The sequence below is a fragment of the Talpa occidentalis genome, unplaced genomic scaffold (assembly GCF_014898055.3).
Source record: "Talpa occidentalis isolate TD23 unplaced genomic scaffold, MPIMG_talOcc4v2.1 talOcc4.16, whole genome shotgun sequence".
Taxonomy (NCBI): Eukaryota; Metazoa; Chordata; class Mammalia; order Eulipotyphla; family Talpidae; genus Talpa; species Talpa occidentalis.
Window position 1 is genome coordinate 12904030 of NW_023601653.1, and position 19400 is coordinate 12923429.

At 43.7% G+C, this 19400-nt stretch overlaps 1 protein-coding gene across 3 annotated transcripts in view; it reads right to left on the reverse strand.

The window, feature by feature from the left end:
- Positions 1-19400, reverse strand: part of DRAM1 (DNA damage regulated autophagy modulator 1) — a 34574-nt gene that overhangs the window by 4833 nt on the left and 10341 nt on the right. For all 3 annotated transcript variants that reach the window (XR_008552156.1, XR_005125731.2, XM_037513776.2), the window contains exons 2-5: positions 13042-13109; positions 10350-10492; positions 6031-6208; positions 1281-1339 (exon numbers count right to left, since the gene is read on the reverse strand). Coding sequence is in view for 1 of the 3 variants with exons in the window: in XM_037513776.2 (XP_037369673.1) it covers positions 1281-1339; positions 6031-6208; positions 10350-10492; positions 13042-13109 (448 nt within the window). In the remaining 2 variants the exon portion in view is untranslated. The remainder of the gene's footprint in view (positions 1-1280; positions 1340-6030; positions 6209-10349; positions 10493-13041; positions 13110-19400) is intronic.

Consider the following 19400-nt stretch of genomic DNA (forward strand, 5'->3'; position numbering starts at 1 on the left):
ATATCTCAATTCCAAAAACTCAGTTCCACATATTCTGAAGTTTGGTCTAGAAGTGACTGATCACACTACCCTGGGTTTTGAGGGCTCTCAACCCCCAGAGGTTACAGCCACGTACCTAACTGGACATTTCTCCTCAGTGTTTCCTTATCACATCAGAGTCAATAATTGCAAAACTAAACCCACCCACAAAAATCATTTATTCCCTCGAGGGACCTTATCTTTCTCTCCTCTTAGGAACAAATTCTTTGGTTCACCCAAGATAAAAACTTGGAAGTCATCTTCGATACACCATGTGCCCTCGTTCTCACTGGTCACTTTGCCAGTGACCATCAAACATTCTCCCCAGTACTTCTGATCCAGGCTAATCTTGATTTAAAATCAGAACTAGTAGAACTGCCTCCTCCCTGGCCTGCTAACTCAGGACTCTCTCCTCTTCAAGCCATCTCAGGTGTTGCCTCTGACTAACATCCAATTCTGTTTACTTCCTGTGCAAATGGCTTCAAAGGTTTACTCTGATCACGTACATCAAGTAAGGGCCTCTCAGCTCACCACTTAAATAAAGTCTTGCACAAATGACTCCCCCTCAAATTTGTCCCTGAACGCATTTCTGTCTCCTCCCTTCTGAAAGGAGCCACCTACCACACTGCCCCGGCCCCCTCTTGACAGTCCATTCTTCCTCTGGCCTCCTCACCTTCATTTACTCCACTCCCTGCCTTCAATGTCCAACCTCTCATGCTAAGCATAGATGGCTTTAGTTTTTAGGAGATAATTAGGAATTCAAAATTTTTCAGATGATCCCAGGAAGCATTTGGGATCAACCTGACAGTCAATGACAACACAGGCATTGATAATAATTGAACAGTAAATTAATTACATGCCACATGTACTCCTTATTTTGCAAGGTGTCCTAAGAAAAAAATGTGATCCTTTCCAGGCATAACCCAGCCACAGCCTCACAAACCCAGTTTCAATAATTGTATTGAAAATGACTGGGCCTCCCTGGTGGTACAAGGTGTTAAGACACAGTACTATGAGGCTCCCCACAGCCACTGCAGCAAGAGTTTGATCCCCGGCCAGCCAGGGAGGTGACCCACATGGTGCAGCAGACCCCTCCTGCCTCACCTGCTGCTCCCCTCAGCAGTGTATTTCAGTTGATCTGCCTGTTCTGTTCCCCACTCTGTCTCTGGTGAATCCTCTCACCCCCCACACCTCTGGCCTACACCCCAGCTCTTGTACACATAAACAAATAAATCTTTTTTTAAAAATGACTTAAATTTTACCTTTTCTTTTGGATTCCACTCCAGCTTGGTTATAGAAATTAGTGATGCACAGGCAATCACTGTAAAAAGGAAATTGTTAAGGAAACTGCAGAAGAAAATAGGTCCTTTAATGTTACACCTAGATTAGTCTTCTACTAATATAATCATTGCATAGTGTTAAAATGCTCTAACTCCTCCCCATTAGGGCAGCTGCTGTCAAAGACACAAAAACAAGAAATGTTGGTGACGCTGAGAAATTGGAACCCCATGCTTTGCTGGTGGGGATGTGAAATGGTACAGCTGTTGTGGAAACCAGTAAGGAGGTTCCTCAAATAACCAAAAATAGAACTGCCATATGATCTAGCGATTCTACTTCCTGGTGTTTACCCAAAAGAATTGAAAGCAGGGTCTCAGAGAGATCTGTCTAGTCACGCATGTTCGTAGCAGCGCTACTCCCAACAGTGATACCCAAGCTCCGTCTGTGGGTGGGACAGGCAAGCAGAATGTGGTGCAGGCGACGGACTCTTGCTCAGAGGGGAGACATTCTGCCTTGTGCTGTCATGTGCTACGATGCGGGTGAGCCTTGAGGATGTTAAGCTAAGTAACACAGTCAGTCACAGAAAGACAAACACTGAGCGATTCCACTTATGTGAGGTACTGAATCAAGATCCCACAGAGAAAAAGTAGACATGTTTGCCAGGGCCTGGGGCCTGGGTGGATGATGGGGGGTTAGGGTTTAAAAGGTATAGATTTGGGGGGTTTACAAGATGGACAGAATTGTGGAATGGATGGTGAATATACTTCACTTAACTGAACCACACTTCAAAATGGTGAGGATGTCAAGTGTATTTGATGTTATGTGTATGTTAATACCAACATTTCTGCCCATAATTTCAAACCTTCAGTTTCATGATGACAGGGGTTATGCATTCACTCTTCAGCAGTCCCCTGTGAGGTGTGTGTGGCAAAAATAAGGGAGAGGAGGTAGAGAAAACCCAGGTGAAACAGAGTTGGTGTTGGCACCCAAGAAACCTCACAGCCTTGTCGGACAAATCCCAGGGGAAAATGCTGCCTTGGCGAGAAATTTCTTGGGGGGAAATTTCTGAGACCAAGCGGGAGGCAGGTTTCATGGAGTCAAGCTTGATTAAGTGGTGAGGTTTGAGGAGCCCACCAGAAACATGCCAGCTACATGCTCAATGAAAATTTGCTACAACAGAAGCCACGGTTTTTAAAACTAAAAAGAAGTGAAATGAATTTGAATATCTCATTTTATCCTATATACCCAAAATCTTATTTCAACATGTAACAATACAAAGAATTAGTGAGATGTTTACTTTATTTTCTTAAGCCTTTGAACCCACTTACAGCACATCTGCATTCTGACTTGTGGTGTTTGAAGTGACAGCCACGTGGGTCAGCCACATGGGTCAGTGGCTACCTCCCTGGACAGATGGCCCATCCTAGCAGGACAGAGCGGAGGAGGAGAGCCAGGGGGAAAAGCCTGGACTGAAGCAGAAAATAGACAATAGCCAGGCTCAGGGCAGAAAGTGTAAAAAAGAGGTTGAAAAACACACTGTCCCAGACCACATGTCCCAAGCAAGGGAGGAGCCCGGACCAGAGTCAGTGATCTGGGGAAGGTTCTGGAGATTTTGAAGCCTGGCGCAAGAGAGAGAACTATGGGAGCGGGCTTCAAAGTGGGATGCTATTGACCTCACTCTGTGCCTCTGTTTCTTCAGAAGTCAGATAAGGTCATTTCACGGTAAGGGAAAACAAGGGCCCTTTAAAGACACTTGAAAATCTTTGTAAGGAAATGTAAACACTATGGTAATATTTAAAACTTTTACATGGATGAATTCGTTCGGGTTTATGTGATATATGGATGCAGCCTATTTCTGTTTGGGGTTGTTATTCCTTGGCTTGGTTCACAAGAAGCTCCTAGAAATGGGAACTATTAATATGTCAAAACTCTGAGGTCAGAAATGTCTATTTTGCTGAAACACTCTGATTTTAATATCTAGGAACCTGTTCAAACTTGAAAGCAAGAGAAAATTGCCTACACCAAGAAATTTTGCTTTTGACACTACCAACCCCTCAAGTATAAATTTTTCAACTAAAAAAAAATTTTTTTATAGCTAACACAAGCTAATTTGATATTTGAAGTGAAAGCGGGAGTGACTTCAATTCATAACAAGGACCAGAATATCAAGAAGGAGCTATCTTAGGAAACAGGGTATGTATTTTTGGTCATTAAATTTCTCAATTCTAGAACTTGATTTCTCTCTTTAGAAATTTTATAATTAAAGGTCTTCTTTTGGAAGATGAAAAAATACCATACTTATATGTCACATTTTAAAGTGACTTCTATTTTTTTTTTTAATTTTTCATATGCTACTTTTTTTTTTTTAAGATTTTATTTATTTATACGAGGGCCGGGGTACAGGCTGGAGGCGTGGGAGGTTGAGAGGATCCACCAGAGACAGAGTGGGGAACAGAACAGGCAGACTGACTAAAACCACTGCTGAGGGGACCAGCAGGCAAGGCAGGAGAGGTCTGCTGTGCCATGTGGGTATCTCCCTGGCCGGCCAGGAATCAAACCCCCCAGAGGCAGCGGACATCTTCACAGCACTGCACTCGACCCGCTGGGCCACCGGGGAGGCTTTTTAAGTGATGTCTATTTCAAAGAAAATTAACAGGCAACTATAAATCAGAACCATTCTGCAGGGAAAGGAGAGGGAGAGGGATCAAAATAGGGACAGGGAGAGCACAAGGGACTATGATGATGGTGCAGGGGTGAACTGGTGTTGGGAATCTTACAGGGACTACACCTGAGAGGAGAAAGCAAACATTGTACAAAAATGAACAATGATGTTATATATATATATATACATAAATTTGAAATTCTGAAAGAAAAAGAAAATCGATCAATGTAATATACCAAGTTCACTGAATAAAGGGGAGAAATTTGATCATCTCCAAAAAAATAATAAAGTGACTTCTATCTTAAGAAAAGAAATGTCAAGCTTGGGCCTCCCCGGTGGCGCAGCGGTTGAGCGCTGGGTTGCGAAGCTGCCCACAGCCTCTGCAGCGCCGGTTCGATCCCCGGCTGCTCCCCGGCCACCGGAGGAGGGTCCCACATGGCGCGCAGACCTCTCCTGCCGCCCGCTGCTCCCCTCAGCAGTGTACTTCGGTCCTTCTGCCTGCTCTGCTCCCCGCTCTGGCTCTGGTGAATTCTCTCACCCTCCTGCGCTTCTGACTGTACCCAGTGCTTGTATAAATAAATAAAAATAAATCTTAAAAAAAAAAAAATTTATCTCCCTTTCAAAAAAAAAAAAAGAAAGAAATGTCAAGCTTAATATTTAGAAGCCCCTAGTGTGTTTTCACTCAAACTTTCCCACTTGATGCCACTAGTGAAACAGCCCCACTGTCTTCCGGTCTGACAGTAATCACCAGTGTTAATGACTCTGCAGCTTTCTCTGATATGGCTGCAGATGGTATTTTGAAAGATGGGGAATTTTCCATGCTAAAGACCACAGCTTCTTTTTTTAATTTTCTTTGTTAAATACCTCTTGAAATTGTTCAAAAAAGAGAAAACAGGTCCAAGATGGAGTCACTGGGACTAAGCTCCGCAAGACCAGAGACTTAATGCCCTCCCAGGAATGGAATCGCTGGAGGGGTTCTGGTGAGGTCTTCTGCCTGAGAGACCCCTGCACCCCTAGAAGGTGAACTCCCACAACCAATCTGTCCCATTCCCATCTTCCGCAGCTGTAAGTTTTCCATCTTGTATGGCTGCTTGGATGTCCTTTCCACCTGCTGATGGGATGCTACCCAATTCATGATTCCTTGAATAAAACCAGTAAGATCTTTAAAATATATTCCATTGGGCTTTTTTTTTTTTAAGAAAGCAAGCAAGCCTGTACTATACAACCATGATAAATCCTTATTTTTCTTTTCATATTATTGAGTTAGAAAATGAAAATTCAGGGCTCCCTGGTGGCACAGGAGTTAAGCCCCATACTATGAAGCAATCTGCAGCCTCTGCAGCACGAGTTCGATCCCCGACCAGCCAGAGAGCAACACACATGGCGCAGCAGACCTCTCCTGACTCTCCAGCTGCTCCCCTCAGCAGTGGATTTCAGTGGATCCATCTGTTCTGCTCCTCACTCTGTCTCTGATGAATCTCCTCACTTCCCACACCTCTGGCCAGTACCCCAGTTCTTGTATGCATAAATAAATACAGCTTTAAAAACGAAAATGGTAGGAAATCAGTGATAAAAAGAAAAGGTTAGAGGCATTTTTACTTGACTTAGAAGTAAATTATATAGCGCTTTTAAGAAAACCTCTTAACATGGAGGATTAACTGAGACCATTTATCACCTACAGGTGGAGAGAGGGGAGTATTGGCTGTTTAGGACTTTATGGGGCTATTACTTCAAGCACAAGATCAATATTTGGTGTCTTTAGTCAAACATTAAAAGGAAAAATAAATATTTTCGCATGGCCCATGAAATGACCTGGTAAGAGGAAAGCAAACAGACTCAAGTTCTCTGACATTTTTCCATTCTCCTTTCACACCATTACCCCACTGAAGATTCTTTTGATCTAATCAGACACTTTTCTCGCAATTGTTCTTGTGAAGCAAGTGGAAACCTGACTGTTAACCTTTTCTTTTGCATGCTTTTTTTTGGGTGGGGGGGTGAAGACAGGGTGGGGGGTGAAGACAGGGTGGGGGGGCTCAAGCTTGCGAGGACTCTGACAGATGTGAAAAGGATACTGGGGACAACAGCTGCGCAGGAGACAGCAGAGATAGCCATCCGTATGTGGCACGTTAACAGGCTGTTCCACTGGGGACACGATTTGTAAGAGATGATGGATTGCAGGAGCGTGTACACGACACCGCAGACAAAGGCTAAGAGGGCACCTCCGTCGTGGACCACGGGGACAGCTAGCTCCTGGAGGGAAGGTCACAAATGTTCCGTTACTCTGCACGAGTCTGTTCTGCGTCCGGACAGCACTCACCCGCTCTGGGCTGCTAAGGCCATCGGTCATCACAGAAACACCTGCCGCTCCTTGGAAGTTGCGGCTGCTTGCAGAAGACCACGGAGGACAAGCCTTCCAGAGGCTGAAAGAAATCAAGAGGGGACATGGACAAGGACAGAAAGACGTCCCCCTCGGGAGCTGGGGAGAGCTGAGCAGGATGGGCTTTGGAGTCTGGGCGACCTGGATACAAGAAATCCTAACTCCACCATGGGGCTCTGTGACCTCAGGTGTAAACCTCAGTTTCTGTATCTGTAGAATGGGCGTGGAGCAATTCTGTCTTGCAGGTCTGCAGTGCACAGCATATGATAAACTTCATATATAAGTACATGACCAGTTCCAGGAAGGTGCCCAGGGTGGCTTGGAGTTTTTACACTCCATGCTCCCAAATAATCTGTTTGTCCTTCCCAAGCCACCCTAAAATGAATACACAAATCTAAGTAAAAACACCCCTCTTGCCATACTGAGGCAAGTTCAAGTTCTCAAGCCCAGCGGGAGACTTTCAGCCTGAAGGAAGCTCCTATACCCAGTCTAGCCAGGAGAGCTGGTGTTAACCCCTGGTGATTGGCTATTCATGACGATCCATGCAGGAGCCTCCCTCAGGTTTCCCTCCAATGTGCAGCAGACACCTACCTTCGTGGCTGATAATGACATTTAGATGAAATGATTCTCTGCTTGAACTTAGAAACACCAGCTTTACAAAGGGGAAGTGAAAGAATTGTCAAAGAGAGACTCGTTTTGGCACCAGACTCCTGGTGACCCCCAACTCACTGTCCACACCCTTTTCCTGGATTTTGCATTGATTGATGAACTCCAGACTTCCCCTGCACCAGTGTTATGCATCCAGACTGTTCACAAAGAAACTGCTATTCATGTTTTTGTCCTCTACTTGGGAAAGGAAGATTTAAAAATTTTTTTAAAAAGTTTTATTTTCTAAGGAAATTTATTTCTTGGTATTACACCTAAGAATGTAAGGAAAAATTCTACTACTTGAATTATATTTACATATGACTGCAATGGGGCATATCAACTCTGCAATTATTAGGTCTAGATTCTATTCATACATAGGGGATCTACTATGGACATATAGATTTAGGGAAGTTATACATGAAAAAAATACAATACCTTGTCTTTTTCAAAAGGCAAACTTCTTGAAGGACAGTAAAACTTTGAGAGAAACCAGTGAGAATATTCTAAAAAGCAGCCGTCCCACCCACCTTTTCAGGAAAGAGACTCATCTGTGAACTTCTGATCAGTGTAATGCACTCCTGAGTAGGGAGCCCACCAGAGGGGGCTGCCTACTGCCTATGCTGCCTACTGCCCTCATCTCTCTAATTCTTCTTGAGGTACCAGGGAGTTGGTTTAAATCAGCTCATGGTTTCCAGTGCCTCATGATCATCATGGTCTGGACATCAAGCAAGGAAGTTTTAAAAAAGATTTATGGGGAAAAGGATAAGGAGGTCCTTGGCTCCCAGGGAAGTGAAAGATTCTATTTCTGGGTTTTGTAAAGATTTAATCACTTCATGGAATCCTTCGAGAGCACCAAAATTTCAAGTATCTAACTATCTAAATTCTCTTGCTGAAGTTAAGTCTACCCTATAGGTTTAAAATTCAACCTCTTACTACTTTCAATGTCGAGTTGTTCAGAGAATCAAGTGATAGGCTACCATTTGGGGTGTGCTGTGTCACACAGAGTGACATTGTCCACACTCTGCGACACAAAGTCTATCATTCCAAGTCTTCCCCTCACTGCTTTAATTTCTCCCCACTGTTCTTTCTGATGCTAGAACTATTAACTGGGTCAAAGCTTTTTTTCTCACAGAGATGTCCTCAGGCTGCTTTGTGGAAACTCTTTCCCATAAGTTCTAGAAAGACCATTTCCTCTCAAAGGCCACTTCTGCCCTTCGTGACTCATGACCTTGGACACATATTAACCTCTCTGGGTCTCCATTTCGCACCTTTAAGTGGGGATAATAATACTGCCTACTTTCTAAGGTTGTTATTAGAAGCTAATAAATCATGGGATATGTTCATAAACATGCCTGTCATACAGAAAAGTTTCAGTAAGTCTGACGTTAGGAAGCAGCTATATATACAGTCCTAAAACCTGGGGAAATGTCCCACCGTGGGATAAACATCACAGGCAACCATGCATCATAGCATGTTAACCTCACTTCCTCACGGAGAAACCATCAGAGAAGAAAAGGAATGTGGAGCAGAAACAAATTTGGTCCATGCAGGGTAAGTATTGGCTTTTCTGCCCTCCCACCATTAGGATTGATGATGGATCCCTGCGGTCCTGAATGCATGCCTGATGGCGGGCACCTGGAGTAGGGTGTGGGCATAGGTAAGTGGGTACACCTGGGCTGAGAGACGGGGCTTATAAGAGCAGAGTCACGGGGACGCCAGTGGAAGAGCAGGGTGAGCGGAACAACAGAACCAGAAGGAGAGAGAGTAGGCCGGAGAGCCCAGGAAGAGTGAAGATTTGCTGGGGCTAGGAGGCCTGCCAGCCTCCTGCCCCCCACCTCCCCCCAGGGCATCCCTGCCTGCTGTGTACATGGTAAATCCCAATAAAAGCCTGAAAATTTCCACTGAGGGCCCCAGGACTCCTCCTTACCCCATCTGCTCAGGTCATAGCGATCCTGCTCCATCCCTGTCCTGTCCCTACAGTCCACAAAATGCCCTCCAGGAAGTGTTACACGCTTGCTTCAGAGAGGCCACAAATTTGGCTCTCCCTCCTCTGGCTTCCAATGTTAACAAGAGAAAAATAGCAATTATGAATTTGTAACATCCAAAATAAAAACTTGTTGGGTCTGAGACCTGAGAGAATAATATCCCTGCCTTGTCAGTTGTCCGGAAGATGCAGCAGGAGAGGTGTCTGCCCCTCGCCCCTCAACACAGCACTGAGTTTTGAGGAGCACTTTGTTACAGTGCCCTGGATGTCTGCAGAAAGCATGGCAGAAGAAGTGATTCCATGATGCCCACGTGGTGCAGGCTGAACAAGTCTCTGACACTGGTCTGACTTTATGCAGGAGTGGGCTGGAGGCCTGAGGACATGACTTTCCCAGGTCAAAACCAGGCTGCAGCCCCCCTGCTGCTGCTTCAGAGCGCGGGCATGTGCCCTAGCAGCCACTCACGGCAAAGGCTCTCATCCTCCTGTCAAAACAAGCATCACACGAGATCATCCCACCTCAGATGCAAGGAAAGTGACGAGGAGCCCCGGGCAGAACAAAATGTCAGCCTGGGATAATTACCTCTCTGCTGCCACTCGGGGAGAGTGGGTGAGGCTCCCTGATAAAATGAGGATGACCAAGTGCAGACGCTGCCACTGGCAGAGCCTCACTGAATCCTGTCATAACGCTACAGAGGTGAGTGCTGTACTACAATTAGTATTCATTGGAAATGCAACAAATATTTGTAAAATGTTAAATATTGTTTTCATAGACAAAAAGGGCTCAGGCTTCTTGAAGAGAGACCTTGGCACAAACAGGAATCCACAAATCAGAATAAAACAAGCAGGTTTCTTTTTTCCCCCAAACACTTGACACAGTGAGATTTTATCGAGAAGTCTCCATAGGGGTGATCACATAAGTTCATCTGCAACAGTGGAGTCACATGTTGGTTCTGCAATTAGCTGATTGTGAGCAAGTGGTTTCACCTCCAGGGCCCTGTATCTTCATTTGCAGAAGGATAGAACTGGTAAACACACACACACACACGTGCTCACAAATGTTTTCATGCTCAGTGAAATCGCGACAATGAAGGAGTTCTGATACAGCAAACTCATGGGGAACACAGGGCACCACAGAGCCCACAGCCTTATTCAAAACCCACTTGCTTACAAACATGCACCCTCATTTTTCCCAAGTTCTAGATGGGGCTGACCTGCAAATGTTAAAGATCACTTTCTAAAAAGCAAACTATCCCAATTGTTGTAAACCCATCCATTATTGGATAGCAGCCCAGGCACCAGTGTGCTCCCGGAGCTCTTGCTTCTCTCCTGCAGACACACACACTCCAGTCACCTCCACCCCTTGAGAAAGTTTCAGGTCATACCTGGAAATTGGCGACAATGCCCATTCCGATGCAGCCCACCAGGCCAAGGACTAGTGACACCAGGTTAAAAACAGGAGTGCTAAAATAGCTGGTCTGATTTTGCTTCTCTACTATTTTATATCTTGTATACATTGTGGCTGCACCTGCAAGAGAGATTTTGGTGATTTTTATTATTTGACTTTTTAGGATGAAAGATATAGGAGTGGTTTTGTGTTGGTTCATTAAAATTTGTATTTTCAAAGCCCTGGTTGTATTCATGTCCCCACTTACCCACCCTGTCTGTCAATTAACTGAACATGAATTATTGTTTTGAAGAGTAATTTGTTGTAAAATTAACATCAATGAGAGCATGGTTCTTGTCTGTCTGCTATTGTGGCCCCAACTTTAAGCACAAATGCAAAGACATCACATAGCTTATTATTACTACTATTATTATTATTATTCAGTTATTTGTAATTGAATGTGGAATGCATGGGTAGCTGTCAAAATTTTAGATCCAGATTCCCTTTATTTTTTTTTAAGCCAACTTTCTTAGTTGAACTTTTTTTTTGTTTATTTTTAAGATTTATTTATTTATTTATTTATTTATTTATTTATTTATACAAGCACTGGGTACAGTCAGAAGCGCGAGAGGGTGAGAGAATTCACCAAAGCCAGAGCGGGGAGCAGAGCAGGCAGAAGGATCCAGATTCCCTTTAATTCAACAAATACACCTTCTAGAAAAGTTCAAACATCTGCAAAGATATATTTAAAAGGATGTTCACTTCAGCACTGTAAATTACAAAATCAGTAATAGCCTCAATGTTTAACAATGGGGACTGATCAAATTATGATCTAGTCCATGTGTATTTTTTTAAAGATTTATTTATGTATGCATACAAAACTGGGGTACAAGCCAGAGGTGCTGGGGGTGAGAGAATTCACCAGAGACTGAATGGGGAACAGAAAAGGTGAACTGACCAAAATACACTGCTGAGGGGAGCAGCGGGCGAGACAGGAGAGGTCTGCTGTGCAATATGGGTAGCTCCCTGGCCAGGGATTGAACTTGTGCTGCAGTAGCTACGGATTGCTTCATAGTGCTGACTCTTAATCCCTTGCGCCACCAGGGAGGCCCCAGCATGCATGTTTAAAGGATAAAATAGATTTCTATGTATTGGCATAGCATATGATCATAATATTTTGCTGAACTCTTCAAACTAAAAGCTAGTAATATATCAAATCAAGATATTCCTGTCAGATTCTGTCTTGCCTCAAAACAAAAAGCTGTATTTATCACGTTAGTTGTAAAATTCTGTCTCATATCAGGACCCTGGGCAAGGATGGTGTAAGATAACCCTGGGATTGATTCATTCTGATTTCTATTTCTGCTTGTTCAACTCCAAAACCTTGGGAGGAGACGACCACAACTGGGTGATGGGGTATAGCTTTCTCTCTATCAAGTAGGGTGAACAAACTCCAAAGCAGCCAAGTTACAATAATACACTACAATACAATGGGACAAAATACACTGTTTACATGATAGGTGCCTGACAAACTGGGCAGGGGATTATGGAAAGACAAAGGGAAAGAACCCTACATCTTACATCTCTATACCCAGTTCGCCCCATAGGAGACTAAATTGGCTTGAAAAGTTTGTTGCTATCAATTGCAAACTCAGGTGCATTTGAAGAATTGAAAAGAATCATACCTGAGTGGGAGACAAATGATTCCTTACTTCACCTTTCCTTTTCCTCTACCAGCACCTTAGCCAAGGTGCTTCAGGAGTATCCAGGGCCCCTGGAGTGCTAGTTCACGATGCATATTCCTGCGTCCCACTCCCAGGAGTTCTGAGTGGACCTGCAGTGTGGCCCCAGAACATACATTTTAACCAGCACCACAACTGATTTCCATGGAAGTTGCCTTCAGAACACAGTTTGAGAAACCTGAGCTTATGCAGTATGTGCCTTTGGCTTACACAAATGCTTTGCATATAAATCATAATTTAAAAAATCAGGGGCCTCCCTGGTGGCACAAGGGGTTAAGTCTCAGCACTATGAAGCTATGGGCAGCCATTGCGGCACAAATTAGATCCCCGGCCAGGGAGCTGACCCACAAGGTGCAGCAGACCTCTCCTGTCTCACCCGCTGCTCCCCTCAGCAGTGTATTTCAGTAAATCCGCCTGTTCTGTTCCCCACTCTGTCTCTGGTGAATCCTCTCACACCCCCGCACCTCTGGCCTACACCCCAAATATATGCGTAAATAAAATAAATCTTTTTAAAAAATCAAGTAACATTTAAAATCCATTTCAAAATCCTGTGGCAAATTACCACATGAAGTGAGGAATAGTTCAATTATGTGGCCATAAGTCACAGTGACAGCACAAATTTATAGTTGAAAATGTTGTGACTTTGAAAAATGTACATACACCAAGAGTAAACCCTTCTCTGAACTGTGTGTAACAACGCATCACGGAGGTTCATCAGTGGTAACAAACCTGCACGCCGGTGGGGGATGCTGATAATGAGGGGGTAGTATGTGGTGGTTGAGAGACAAGGGCATACATCAGAAATTTCTTCCTTTCACTCAATTTTTCTATGAACTTAAAATAGTTCTAAAAAAATAAAGTTGGCTAAAATCAAAAATTATGCACAAACTGTAAGTAACATATCGATCTCATTTCACTTGGGATTTATAATAATGACTGTGTACTTACCCAGGAATGCAGAGAAGTTTATCATAAATCCAAAAATACCACTCTCTGGAGGTGTTGTTCCTGTGTCACTGAGAAAGAAACGTCCACATTATTAAATAGGAATTCAGGGTGAAGCGTGGTGACCTGAGATGAGCAGCCTGGGGGTCTTGGTAACACCCTTTTGCTCAATTCCTGGCATGCAATTTAGTCCCTGGTATGAATCTTGCTTCATGTTAGACCATGTACCGCCATGAGGCAGAATGGACCTGGGGGGGTCCCATGACTACCGACTCTTAACTCACTCCTTGGTATGCAACTATAGGACTCACTTCTTGGTGTGTAACTGTTGCGGAGCAGCCCCGATATAAAACGGGTTGCCTGGCTGTGGGTCCTCACCCGTGCGCTTAAAAGGGACTTATTAATACTCCACTACAGGCACACACAAGAGGTTAATGAAAGGTTTATTTACAAGGGAAAGGGAATTGAGGAAATGTACAACTCAGGGAGAAAATAGGGAAATAAAGTCTTTAATGCGTCCTACCCGATCCGCCGACCTGGAAACCCAATGGCACACTCAGAGCTGGCCTAGCGCTGTGAGCTGGCGGAGAGCCAAAAAGGGAACCCCCCCACCCCCACCCCCGCCACCACCGCCAAAGCCCACGTGTCTGGTTTTATAGCAAACCTGGCTGCTTAACCCCACCCTCAGTTTCTAGCAACCTTCCCTTTGGTGGTGATGGGATTTGTCTTTCCCAATGTCCTGATGGCTTTGGTCTGGGGTGGGGGTGCAGTCCACAAAGCCTGCATGGAATTAGCTTTAGGACATCCTTTCCCCCTAACATAGCCACATCACATCTGACCATGCACAGCTGCCAAGGCAAGCCCATCCAGAACCTTGTAGAAACTGAAAGTGTATATAAGCCCCTGACTGCCTACAAATGGGACTCAGCCTTTGGATGCAAACCCCCTGAGTGAGCATCAGTGCATTAAACCTGCCTCTTGTTAGCCTGGTGTCTAAGTTTCCTTTGTGCCATATAACCAAGGCAACAGATAATCAGCAGGTTTTATACTGTATTTCTTCTAGGTATTTGACCACTTTGAATTCCAAAGAGTTGGCCTGATTTTGTGCTAAGGAATTTTTATGTGGCCCTTTATTTTTTCTATCCTGAGCAATTTATATGTGACTATTTTCCATTGTAAAAAGTTAGGAAATGTTTAAAGTGAACAGTGGTGGCTGTTCTCAAATGATGAAACCCAATAAACTGGATTGTGTTCATTCTCAGTGAAGAACTGTCACTATTTTGAAGGAAAAAAAAAAAACTGATCTAAAATGCATCTGAAAAACTTAGAAGTAGGATGTTAAATACACATCCTTTTTATTTTTTAACAGTTTGACTTATGCACAAGAGTTGACACAGCCAAAAATATGATGGGAAGCTAAACTATATTGTTAATCCCCATTATTACTTTTTGAAACAATTGGGTATTGAAAGTATATTAATTGCAGTTGATGAAATAGTTTAACAAAAAATAGTTCCTATAAAATGTTTTTTAGGAGCAGCCCACAAGAACATTAATCACAGGAGCTAGAAAGTCAAATGTGGCTGACATGCTGTTTTTGACCCACTAATGTCATGGTTTACATTTTTAATCCTTTCGAGCTGGTCATGGAAAGCAACAGTTTAAAACTGATGACAGGGGTCTCCCTGGTGGCGCAAGGGGTTAAGCACAACACTATGACGCTGTCCGCAGCCTCTGCAGCACCTAAGTTCGATCCCCAGATGGCCAGGGAGCTACCCACATGGCACAGCAGACCTCTCCTGTCCCACCTGCTGCTCCCCTCAGCAGTGTGTTTCAGTATATCCACCTGTTCTGCTCCCCACTCTGTCTCTGAGAAGCTGCCTTTCGGGTACTACCTGGAGCCAGAAATGGGAAGGAGGGGCATCCGCTCATAAGCTTGAGCAGCATTTTTGCCAGAAGACTCATTCTCATAGGGAAATGGAGTCTTATTCTTAACCTCGGGGTATACAAAAGCAGCTCCCAGGTGAGTCAGTGGAAAGAACCTGTTACACAGGTCAGAGAGGAAATGCCACCTACCATGAGACTGTTTCTTTGACTGTGGAAAGAGAGAAGGAAACAAAGAGCAAAGAGGAGACAGGGAGACATAACTGGGTGGGATGAAGATGGTCTAAGGACGGACGGAGAGAAGCCCGGATTGAAAAACTGTCTGTCCATGATAGCAATGAACACGTGTGTCAGGGGCCAACGTTTATCAAGCATCCATATGACATCTCAGAATTTCAGTGATTTAATAGTGTTTAGCAGTACTTTTAGAATTATGCAGGCAGAACAAAGCGTTTTGCAAAGAGCCATCCCCTTTGTATTTGGTGAATGAATATAACTGGGGAAAATCAGCACTGAGGGGGGACACTAACTAAAGATACCACTTATTGAGCATTTACTATGTATCAGGCACTATCAGGAGCTTACCATACATCACTTATTTCTTTTTTTTCTTTTTTTTTTTTTTTTGTGGGACCCTCACCGGTGGCCGGAGATGGAACTGGCGCTGCAGAGGCTGCAGGCAGCCTCACAACCCAGCGCTCAACCACTGTGTCACCAGGGGAACATCACTTATTTCATCCTCACAGCCCCTCCCACCCCCATGGGCTCTACATCAACCCATTTTACTGAGGGGAAAACTGGGTATTCGCTTACATGTATTATTCAAGGTCACAGAGATATTAAGTAGACAAATCTAAATTCCAATTGTTAAAAATAAGACAGCTGGCCCCAAATGAAGTGATTTATGTTAAGCCCTGAGTCAGCAAACAGACTTAATTATAATTTAGGTCTCCCCTAAATGGAATCTTACACCAGTCAATCAGGAACCACCTGATTAGCACTGGTTCGTTTACCTGCTAGACCCCAGCTCCCTTCTGCATATAAAAGTTTTTTTTTACAGTTTCTTGGAGCTCCTCTGTCTGCTAGATTGAATGCTGCCTTCTTCATAAATCCTTGAATAAAGTCAATGGATCTTTAAAATGCACCCGATTGAATTTTTCTTAACACAATCCAGATATCAGACTCCCTGACATTCCAGTCCCCACTGTAAGAGCAAGCAAGGAACAAAATTAACAGGAGGATTGGGGGTAAGAGACTGAATACTGATGCTAGTAAAAGCTAGTAAAATTAGCATAGGCCAATTTCCATAGTCTAAATGCTCCTACAGTGTCAAAATTCAAGCTACCAAAATGACATCATTGAACATGGAGTTAGGAAGAAATGCACACAATTGGTCTCAGGAGCACATATCAGCTGGCTCTGTAACCCGAAGACCGGAGTTAGGGCCACCTGTCACCACTGAATGCCAATAAAGTAGAGACAGGAATTGAATTTTAAGGTGTACTTTAATCAGACAGCTGGCAATCTGGAAGATGGGCGAGTAACATCCTAAAGAAACCGCCTTAACATTTCATTTCCAGCTGGTTTTTCATAGTGAGTTGAACAGTCACAGTTCAGCAGTAAGCAGGCCTTCACTGCTGCCAGGAGCTCGTGATGTGCAGCCCCTGGAGCTCCTTATCACCCTCCTGGGCACTGGCCTCCAGAGTGAACTAGTGTGCTGAGGCTGGTCTTCAGATAGCACTGGCTCCCTGAATTCCACCAGAGGTGTCCTTGGGCTGGAAAATTAACTCAGAGCAGACAGGCCATAAACAATTGTGTGTGCAGATTTCCTACCACACATAGTGTCTTACCTGATCTTCCTCTCCTTCCTAGCCCCTGCCAGCTCCTGCACACCAGGGGAATGAACCATGACCATCACCTTTTTTTTTTTTTTTTCATATTATCAGGAAGGTGTAACCTAGGCCAAGACCTTAACGCTTTTCAAATGCCATAATTTAATTGTAACACATCTTTGACAAACATTCATGACCCAAATGGATGGTAAATCTTTCTTTCAGGATTACTGAGTCTATAATACCCTCCTCATCAATGCACGGTGTCTACATCCCTACACTTGGCACTACAAAAAGGTAGTGTTGATACTACAAAAATTGGGGAAAATATTAGTAAGCTGCATTAATAACCAGGTGTGGAATGCAGCACATCTTTTTTTAACTTTTTGATTTGTTGCCTTAATTAACTATGAAATTAATTCACCTATCAACAAAATATTTATGAGACACCTACCATGTGTTAGACACAATCTGAATCAAATCCCCTGGCCTATCAGGTAAGAATGCTCAGCTGGTGATTTATTTCCATTAAGTTACATCATGGCACCTACAATATAATTGGTGTAATTTGCTCAGGATAACTTTCCAAGCCAGCAAGTGAAAATGTGGACATTTCTAAGAAATTTTAAGAATAGTAGTGGTTACCTAATAAAAATGAAATGCTCTCTTACTTCAAAATGTTCTTTTCTATCTTCCAGTCTCTGAGCTAATATGTTACATCATAGACAAATACTGCATCACATCTTCCTGATATTGGAACCCAGATGAGCTTATAAGCTTAACACCAAAAGGACACCAAGTGGGTACCCTCTTTTTATTTTTTTTTTTAACTCAACCTAAATGATTTCATTATGCAAAGGCAGAGATATATAGTATTTGGTAGGCAGAGCTACACTAGGGTGCCCAACTGAGGAAACCAGTAGCCTCCCAACCCAGCAGAAGTAGCCTCCACCCAACTCCCACCACATGACTCTATACCACAGGCTTAAACAATATATTCTGACCTCACTCCAGGCCCCCACCCACCTCCTCCTGCCTCCTTGTAAATGAGGTGCTTCCTGAAAACTGCAAGGGAGTTAAGAACTAATTGCTTATTTGCATGCGGTTTAGAAAGCACTGAGGTTGTTATGTATACATACAGATGTTTCTAGGGTAGGTTTTGCCTAGGAAGTCAATTTACATCCATATTTTCTTTATTTTCATCTCAAGTTAAACTGACCATAAAAATTCCAAGTTGCTTGTCTAACTATCTCCAAACTAATTGATGACTCTCAAAGGAATGAAAACAATGCAAAGAGGGTGTGATGATAATATACCCTAGGTGGAATGTTATTGTTGAAATCATGAGCCTGGAGTCATGGCTGAATGGAGGGACAGAGACAAGATTGTTCAATTCTCCTAAAATCCTAGCCCAATCTTTGGAAGGCTAATCAAAGCACAGAATCTAAAAACAGGGGCCTCCCTGGTGGCCTAGGGGGGTTAAGTCTCAGTGCTATCACAGCTGCATCTGAGTTCAATCCCGGCCAGGGAACCCACATATGGCACAGCAGACCTCTCCTGTCTCACCCGCTGCTCCCCTCAGCAGTGTATTTCAGTAGATTTGCCTGTTCTGCTCCCCACTCTGTCTCTGGTGAATCCTCTGATCCCCCCACCACTGCCTCTTGGCTACTCCCCAACTCTTCTGCACCAAATAAATAAATAAATAAATCTAGAAAAAATACCACAGGAAACCATTATTTCCTTACAATATTGAAATATCTTATTTCAAAGAAGTACAAGAGTTATTTTACTAAATACTTTTAGTTATTAGAATTAACTTTTTGGCAGCTTCACTTGGTGATTCTTCTAGAGTGGGAGGAACCATAGAACTATTTTTCAACTATTTTTAAACTTAAAAAGAATTTCCTACTGTTAAAAATAGAACAGACCCAAAATGGAATCCTTCAAACCCAGCCACCACACAGACAAAGACCTCCTGTCACTGCAATCTCAACCTTTTCCAGAGGTGCCATCCTACACCAATCAATCAGGAGTTCCCCTATGGGCACCTGCAAGGTCATCTGCAAGACCAGACACCTTCCCTACTTTCCCCTGAAATAATCTTTCCTGGTGCTAAGAACCTCGTCCCACCTTCTTTTTTCTATAAATACTCCCCATCTTGTGTTAAGTACCTCTTAAGAGTTGGGAATTGTGCCCCATCTCTGATGGGGATACAAAGATGAAATAACTCACTGCCTTCAAGAAGCTTAATCTCCAACTGATTCAAATACTCTTTGATTCAATACATAGTTGCCAATTATATTCCTTATAACAGGTCATTTGAACATAGTTGTAATAGGATGGTCCCCAGGAAAAGGGGAGGTTCCAGGGCCTCCCTGGTGGCACAAGGGGTTCAGTCACAACACTATGAAGCTATCTGCAGCCCGAGTTCCTTCCCTGGCCAGGGAGCTACCCACATGGCACAGCAGACCTTTCCTGACTCACCCCCTGCACCCCTCAGCAGTGTATTTCAGTCAATCTGCCTGTTCCGCTCCCCACTCTGTCTCTGGTGAATCCTCTCATCCCACACCTCTGGCCTGTACCCCAGTTCTTGTATACATAAATAATTATGGAAGGGTGGAGCTGAACAGGGAGGAGAGGAAGGTG